General features: G+C 35.8%; 1 protein-coding gene across 1 annotated transcript in view; it reads right to left on the bottom strand.

Moving 5' to 3' along the window:
- Nucleotides 1–9,586, bottom strand: part of LOC108777066 (dopamine receptor 1-like) — a 98,631-nt gene that overhangs the window by 86,503 nt on the left and 2,542 nt on the right. The window contains exon 2 of the mRNA XM_018543861.1: nt 6,657–6,898. Within this exon, the coding sequence (XP_018399363.1) occupies nt 6,657–6,898 (242 nt within the window). The remainder of the gene's footprint in view (nt 1–6,656; nt 6,899–9,586) is intronic.

The raw sequence follows: 9,586 nt of genomic DNA, 5'->3' as shown, positions 1-9,586 counted from the left end.
CCCCCCCCCCCCCCCCCCGCGTATGTGCGTGCGTATGTGTGATGTGTGCGTGAATGTGCGTGAAATTCTAACATTTTATGACACTTTGGACATTTCATTTTGCTACGAACTACTTTCTTTTCACATAAATAATTCTATAGAGAATCTATATTGTCAATAATAGTAAAGAATTCATATAAATTCATATTTTATAATAGCAGAATTCTAGAAGAGAAGAAAACAAGTGTACTGATTATATACCTAGCGAATATACAATATATACTGACTGAGAAGACAGAATAGAATCACTGTTTTGCAAGTATTTACACGTTCTTTGAAAGTGTACCTTTATAAACTGTACGGCCGATAAGTGGGGGAGGGAGGGTACACGCTTCGCGTGGAAAGTCAAAATATGTGTGCAGAATAGTACTTATCATTGTATACATCTATACCACAAAAGAAGACGTTATTTGATGTTACACACATACCCGCGCGTACGGAGGGGAGGGTGCCAGGAGGCCGACCTACGGTCTCCCCTCCTGCACCCGCCCCATCGATAGAGGTCCCCCCAACAGTACAATGAAAGTAACAGTACAATCATGGAAGTAGTGTGCTCCTTGGCATGGGGGGAAGGGGGTGAAAGTTACTTCATGTGGAAAGTTTAACCAGTTCCGACGAACCACCCGACCGTTACGGACGCGTTTCGGTCGGGTGCTTTCCTTTGTATATTTTTGAAAGTGTTGCCGACTTTGACTGTGCATTGTACCACACAGATGCGTGTCCGCGGATGAGCTCGATTGTTCGTCATTTTGCACCTTTTGACGACTAGGGCTCCCATGACGCGCGTTATTGCGACATGACGACGCCGTAGACGCAGGCGCCCGGAGACCGGTCGAGCAACGCCATTTTTGCGGGCATTGTATCACCCGTTCGTTTCCACTATTTTGTACGATTTACTTTTGAAACGTGATCTGGCCGTATCGACCTCCTTTTACATATTCTGGCGGCAGGAACCATTAATTTAAGAAGAAGAAGAAGAGGAGGAAAGTTTAACGTTTCTAAACAGGGAAAGAATGTAGAATAGTACTAAATATCATGTATAGCAGAAATAATACGTTTATTTTAAATCTATGATTGTTAATAACTTTTTAACGAAAGATGAGCGACGGCTAAAACCTGTTAAGGGTTACTCAGGATCATGACCTTGACAACATATGACAAGATAAAAATTATTGGAGGGGGTCCCCTGACCAAGACATTTACCAAAGGGTCTAGCAGGATAAGATGGTCCAATCTGCCCCAGCAGGGATTCAAATGAATGAAAGTTTATCCTTTTCTATAACGCTTTTATAAAATGTGGTTTAAATAAAAAACAAATTTGTAAATTCAATAAGCATAAAAACCACGCACAAGATCTATTTTGTGAGGACTTATTAAAGTCCGTATTTTATTGTTAAAATATAAGTTTAAACGTTTCGGTCATAAAAATTTGACCATCTTCAGTATATAGTTAGGTTAATATAACATTAAATCAAACGCATATTATAATACAATATTCGCTTACATCTGTTCGCCGTATTAGGGGAGAGGCACCATATGCGACCCAGCACCATATACGACCCACCTCGGTATTTGTATGTATTGGTGCTATAATCGTGTTGTGGTTCGACGTACTGTTATTGTTTTTGAATGCGGCAATTGTTTACAGTCACTGGAAGTGATTGGAAGTACTAGTATAGGAATTATCGGCATTGTATACAAATTAGAATTTGGGAAACTTTTCTGAAGTATTTTGTTAGTGCTGTAATTCTGTCGAAACAAGTGATAACGGTGAGTGAAGTGCATATATATTAAGTATTTTCAATGCATTTTTATATTCAATAGTGATGTGGACGAATATATGTACGAAACCAAATTTTTTTATGACTTTTGGAAAATATCATTAGTTCCATTTGCGACCCAGTGTCAAGCACCATATACGACCCACTTGACTTTTCTCATATCAAGTGTCTATATTAGATTTTTATAGTGAAACGTCATCGTTATTAATATTTTCATATATTCTAATTTATTTTTTTTAATTCGTAGACAATGTCTACCCCAAAGAAAGCCTCTAAGTCAAAGGAAATCAACTTCGATGCGCTTTTACGCGCTGTAAAACAGATTTTAATTGAAAATAAAGGTTATCGATCGACTGGAAGAGATTTCGACCTGGACTTTTGTTTATTAAAACGCCATTGCAAAAAGTTGAAAGATAAATTCGAAGATGTGTCAAGCGTTTCAGATGATAAATTGATGAGCTGTCTTCGTGAAAGCAACAAGCGCCAACCTAATATAGTGAGCGTTTTATTTTCATTGACTTAATTTAAATCTTTATTATTTATTTTCGCTTATTTATTTACAGGTATTTTCAACAGAAGAGGAAAACGAACTCGCTCAATATATTTTGAATTGCGCTAAGCATTATTATGGTATAAGCATCGTGGACTTGAAGCTTTTAGCATATCAATTAGCCACAAAATTGTGCAAATGTCCAGATCAATGGCAAAAAAAGAGGATTGCGGGAAAAAAATGGTATTACGGATTCATGGCCCGACACCCTCAGTTGACACTTCGAACGCCGCAAATGACTTCTTTTAACAGAATAAAAGCATTTAGCAAGGAAAACGTCGAACATTTTTTTGGAAATTTTTTGGAGATTCTCAACAAAACTTCATTTAATGGAATGTCCATCTACAACATGGATGAGACCGGGTTTTCCACAGTGCCAACGAAGGCTGGATTAGTAATTTCACTGAAGGGGGTGCGTAGAGTTGGTCAAGCAGCCGCGGCAGAGCGTGGGAGTATGATTACCATGGCGTTGGCTGTGAACGCAGCTGGGAACTCGATACCACCATTTTTTCTGTTCCCACGAAAAAGAATGCAAGCGACATTTATGGAAAATTCGTCGCCAGGCTCCGTTGGCTTTGCAAACGAATCTGGATGGATGCAGCAAGCTGAATTCGTTTTATTTATGCAGCATTTTATAAATCATTCTAAATCATCAGTTGAATTGCCCGTCATTCTTTTTTTGGACAATCACGCGTCTCATCTTTCGATTGAAGCCATTGACCTAGCAGTTGCAAATGGTGTGCACATGCTGTCTTTTCCACCACATTGCAGCCACCGAATGCAGCCGCTAGATATTTCGGTGTTTGGTCCATTAAAAAGTTACTATGCATCACAGTGTAAGGCCTGGCAAAAGAATAATGCCAATAGAATTTTGGAAATCCGTCATATTCCAAAGTTGGTATGTGACTCGCTCGATTTGGCATTAACTCCCAAAAACATTAAATCTGGATTTGCTGCAACTGGAATTTGGCCATTCAATCCCGACATTTTTACGGATTCTAGATGTAAGCGAATATTGTATTATAATATGCGTTTGATTTAATGTTATATTAACCTAACTATATACTGAAGATGGTCAAATTTTTATGACCGAAACGTTTAAACTTATATTTTAACAATAAAATACGGACTTTAATAAGTCCTCACAAAATAGATCTTGTGCGTGGTTTTTATGCTTATTGAATTTACAAATTTGTTTTTTATCCTTTTCTATGTCGAAAAATAATAATTATCAGAAATTTTCAACTCCCTATTCCCAAAATTAAGCTCGCTATAGCAAAAAAACGTGTATTTTCAGTTTTTATTTTTTTATTCCGTAACCATGATAACAATCTTTACAAAAAAATTCATGCGTGTAAAAAATATTAGAGTTTAACTATGAAAATTTTTTCAAGTAATTTGACCTTGTAGAAACTTTTTAAAAAATTCATAAAGAATTCAAAAAATGTTTTCTTGCGTTTAAAAAATAATGCCCTCTTGAAAAAATCCAAGATGTATTTTAGGCCGAACTATATCGTCAATTTTTTTCAGATTTTTAAAAGTGGTGCGGCATAGTAAAAAAAAATAAAAACTGCATTTATTCTCAATTTTTCGCTCAATTTTTATCAAAGTGCTCGGAATTAGTTGCACATTTCGGGCCGATTTCTGAGGCGACGCCTACTGTCTCCCCACTACTACTCGAGCCTCGGCGGCCGAGACGCCGACCGCTCACGTGACGCTGTGTCTCAGGAGCGTCGCGATACTTTCCAGTATGCTGGGAGTACATCTTCCAACAAATATCGTTAAAATATTTTTTTTCTACGTGATTTTTATTTAAACAAATTTTTTTATTATTAGCATATTATGTATATATTCTATAATGATATAATTTTGACAATTATTACAGTATGATAATTACAATATTGAACAACAGTTTTCCACATCACCTCTGAGGTATTATTGTTGACGCGTTTTTTTAAAGTGGTTTCCCCAGTAGGCCTATTCCACTAAAAAAAAATAACGAAAAAGCTGATTAAGTATATAGCTCGAGGAAAGCAATATTCTTTAATGTTAAATATTTATTAAAAAACGAACGAGGATGAAACTGAAATAATTAATTTACTTGAAATTTTAAATTTGACCTTCTGGGTCGTTTGCACGATTGTACTAGTGATGATACAACCACAGAGATTTCAGAAGTAGTATTTTGCATCATCGAGGATAACGATGCATCATTTTCAAAACGGAAAAACGTTCATGTTTAAAAGATGCATCGTTATGATCCTCGATGATGCGAACTACTACGTCTAAAATCTTTGTGGATGTATTATTACTAGTACAATCGTGCAAACGACTCAGAAGGTCAAATTTAAAATTTCAAGAAAATTAATTATTCCCGTTTCATCCTCGTTCGTTTTTTTAATAAATATTTAACATTAAAGAATATTGCTTTCCTTGAGCTATATACTTAATCAGCTTTTTCGTTATTTTTTTTTAGTGGAATAGGCCTACTGGGGAAACCACTTTAAAAAAACGCGTCAACAATAATACCTCAGAGGTGATGTGGAAAACTGTTGTTCAATATTGTATTTATCATACTGTAATAATTGTCAAAATTATATCATTATAGAATATATACATAATATGCTAATAATAAAAATATTTGTTCAAATAAAAATCACGTAGAAAAAAAATATTTTAATGATATTTGTCGGAAGGTGTACTCCCAGCATACTGGAAAGTATCGCGACGTTCCTGAGGCACAGCGTCACGTGAGCGGTCGGTGGCTCGGCCGCCGAGGCTCGAGTGGTAGTAGGGAGACAGTAGGCGTCGCCTCAGAAATCGGCCCGAAATGTGCAACTAATTCCGAGCACTGTTTTATCAAAACGAAACAATTTAGGGAGTTGCATTGTAGGTCTTTTCAAGCTCTACAACTTTCTCATACACAAAATTTCGCTAGCTGTTGAGCGAAACTAGTTAGAGGCGAAAAACCGCAAAAATAAGCATTTTTTTCTCATTTTATCGGCTCTAACCTGAGAAATATTCATTTTCGGTCAAAGTGTTCTAGAGACAATTTGTAGGACTTGAAATGATCTTCAAAATTGTCTGATATGTCGTTGTCGTATCTTATGTAGAAGTCGAGATATTACCAAAAAACCGGATCAAACTATTATTTTTTTTTATTTTAAGGTTTTATATAGCTGTATTGAGATGAAAAGTCACCCAAATGACTTTGAAAATATTTTTTTTCTAAAAATTCAATAATTTTTGTAAATGTTCAACTACCTAACCCCACAATTAAGCCTGTTATAGAAAAACACGTGTATTTTCAGTTTTTATTTTTAATTTTTCTTAACCACAATGATAACGAGTGTCGCCGACCGGTCTAAGTCACGAGCGAGGACTTTAACCCGAATATATTCTTTAATTAAATCAATTCGACAATTGTAACCAACTATTCGAATTGTAACATAAGCAATTAACAACCAAAGTGTAATCATTCAATCGGGTAATTATAATAATTAAATAAAGGGTTAAATGTAATCAGTGGTAATAACCACTCGAAATTGTAAGTGTTATAATAAATAAAAGGGGTTATTTTAATAAAAGTGTGGTGCAGTGAGTGTTTGTTCTACGACCTTGACCACTTTCCTCGTTTTCCTCGTGAGTTCCAACCCTTTGAGCGGATCGAATCCCAAAATAATATCTTGTTGCACCGAGAGGTACAACAGGGAGTTGAAAATTTCTGATAATTATTATTTTTCGACATAGAATAGGATAAACTTTCATTCATTTGAATCCCTGCTGGGGCAGATTGGACCATCTTATCCTTTTTATAGACCCTTTTTATATAATCACTTCAATAAGCTGTTTATTCCGTGTAAAGAGTACATCCAGTTTTGACGAAATAAAACCATACAATTACATCTTTGTGTATTAAAATTAAAGAAACGAAACCAAATGGGTAAAGAGATGACTGAACGTCTATTGGAAATTTATCATTCAGCATCTGATGCATATTGTTCCGGTAAACGAATTGATGGTACATTTGGTATTGTTGAGCGTGTGATTTATCTCTTATGGATTTTTAAACGAAGAAGTGAGCTTTTTTCGAGCACATCATTTTTATTTTCAAACTTATTCGAAATTGCGAATTACCGGGGATAGTCATGTTTTATGGATCGCTATACGAGCTACGTCACTCATAGAAATTAGGGTGATTGATTATAATAAGAGTAAAAGTACGCATACGAACTAAAAAGTTAAATTAATTTACGTCTGCGGTGGGTGCCAGTGGGCGATTTTACCTGCAATAAATACCCAGCATCACAATGCAGGGCACGTAGAAAGATATGCAAGAGGACACTACCGCATAGGTGGGTGTAATGTCTAGCGCACACGTAGGGTGCTCCTGTAAAAATAAAAGAATGATTAATGAGGGAAATGACAGATTGCGCAAATTGCAATGTTTTAGATACAAACGATGTGACGGAATAAAACAAGAAATTTCATTTTTGATATATGAATTAAGTAGTATACTAGGCCGGTCCTGGATACAGATGTGTTAGTGCGTTGTGCGTGTACGTATATGCGATACATGTGTGTGTGTGTGTATGTGAGGCTATGGAGGGGATGCGGTAACGTAGACGCGGGGTATGCGCGGGCGAGGAATAGCGCACTAGGTATTGCCGAAATGTTTACGGTAAATGTTTACCTAAACATTTTCAAAGCCACCGCCAACACCGTCTTACCGCGCTACCACCGCTTTATCGTGCCGCCGCCCTTTCTTTCAAGGCAATGACAGCATCAGTCAATGCTCCAGCGTGAAAAATAAATACTGGCGTAAATATTTTTACGGTCCACCGCCATCCCTACCCCCACCACCTCACCACCCTCACCCCCCTCACCCAAAAATGCTTCTAATCCTTTCTGTCTACATCATCGACGTAATTTGATACTCGTTTGCGAAAACAAGTATTAAATTAATATGTGCTGAACGATATTCTTTCTAGGAAGATATGTCGCAACGCGTTCGAGCGCCGATGGTTTGGCTGTTGAACGAAACTCGCAGTGAACGAAAGTGATCCTCCAACGCGCCAAAACAAGTATTAAATTAATATGCGTTAATAAGAAAAAACAAATTCCAAAAAACCGATATCTTCTTCTTGACTCCCAAATTCCAAACGAATTCAGTAAATTTTCCTATATTAGGAGGCGAATGAGAGTGCCACGTTGCTGTTGGTACGTCAATTAATATACTTGGATATATTAAATCCTTTATTCAGAATTACAATGAGTACGTTTCGACTCTTTTTTGAGTCATCTTCAGCTACATAATATAAGCCAATTGAATACCGAGTAAGTCACATCGAATTGGTTGATTTGATGTTCTTATGTCTGTGGAATACAATTACCAATAATTTAATATGTTTTTATTTATAATAAAAAATCGAGTGACTCACCTAATGATATCCAACTAGGAAAAAACAAATAAAATTAAAATTTCAATATCATGGATCGTCATCATCCTGCGCTGTTATAATTTATATTACGCAACAATCTCGTCAAAAATTAAAACAATTTTTCTAAGTGCAATATAATACATGTTGTCAGTATCTTGTCTAATATAGACTGGAATATAACCTTCTCAAGCCAAAATATCTTTCAATAAATGTACAATTGTAAGTCAAGAGATAAAAACATAACATAATAAAACAATAACATGCGTCCAAATAAATAATTAAACATATAATCGTTGTTAAAATTGATGTACATAATAGTAAATTCGATTTTTGCTATGTTTTATTTCATTTAAAATTGTTAAATAATTGAAATTCAAGTCTTCTGTGTCTGTTATTTTATTTAAACTATCCTGCATGTAAATGTGAACGCATTCGGAAATCAAACGTCTACCTAAGAATCTCTCTGAATCCAAAATCTTTACTTTATCCCAGTCAAAATCATGTCCGAATTTATTCCTATGGTCAGTAATCACTGATTGTACCTCTGTATTTCTATTTATGTGGTTACGATGTTCTGCAATTCTTGTTTTGAGTTTCCGTTTTGTTTGTTCCATATATGTAGCATTACAATCACGACAAGGTACCTTGTAGACCACATGCTTTTTTTGTAGTAATGGTAGAACATCTTTTTGCACCTTGATAAATTTATCCAATTTATTAAAACTTTTGTATGCTATTTTTACATTATGATTTTTAATACGTTTCTTAAATTCTTCCGAAACATCCGGTACGTAATGAAACAAAAACCAAGATTAAGTCTCATCGTCAGTATTATTCTTTTTCCTTTCATTATTACTATTTTTGATTAAATAATTTAATATTGTGTTAATTGTATTAAAAATTAAATTTAATGGATAATCATTATTGATCAAAGTGTCAACAACACGTTCTTTTTGTTTTGCTGGTACTTTTTATAAACAAAATTTCGGTACTCCTATGGGTTCACCTCTTTCACCAATCATTGCGGATTTGGTCATGAGGGATCTCGAATCAGTAGCATTAAATAAGTTGGGAATCTAGAGACACGGTAGTGTCTCTGCGCTAAGCCAAGCGCGCGACCTGCCGTGCCTCCTTTATGCGAAACAGACGATTTCGGGGGATTGAGATGATTAGATCTCAATAACGGCTGAACCGATCAAGTTCAACATACGATCAATCGATAGCAAATACTTAAATTGTATCATAAAAGTGCTTTCATCTGGAGACACGGTAGTGTCTCGGCGCTAAGCCAAGCGCGCGACAAGCACACTGCCGTGCCTCCTTTATGCGAAAGTGAGAATTTTTCGGGGTCGAGATGATCAGATCTCAGTAACGGCTGAACCGATCAAGTTCTACATACGCTCAATCGACAGGAAATACTTAAATTGTATCATAAAAGTGCTTTCATTTTTTTTCTACGTGCTCTATGAGCGGAGATATCGCGACGCAAAGTCCGGATCTGTGAATTTTCACGTTTTATATTTTTAAGATACGTCGTCATTGTCAATGTCGTCAACCAGAGAAAATGTCCATCTCGTTTCTTCGATAATACAGGGCCTTCGACTTTATGTGTTATCTCACTCTATCTATCATCTCACTCTATCTATTCTATATCTAACCAGAAGACCAGTGCTGCATGGTGTATCACATATGATGCGCGCTCGGTTTTAATCTTATAATTGAAAATAAAATATTATTCTAATACAATATAAAATATTTATTAATAATATATATAT

The sequence above is a fragment of the Cyphomyrmex costatus genome, unplaced genomic scaffold (genome assembly GCF_001594065.2).
Source record: "Cyphomyrmex costatus isolate MS0001 unplaced genomic scaffold, Ccosl1.0 scaffold403, whole genome shotgun sequence".
In the NCBI taxonomy this organism is placed as follows: domain Eukaryota; kingdom Metazoa; phylum Arthropoda; class Insecta; order Hymenoptera; family Formicidae; genus Cyphomyrmex; species Cyphomyrmex costatus.
This window is presented reverse-complemented; position numbering and strand designations above follow the sequence as displayed.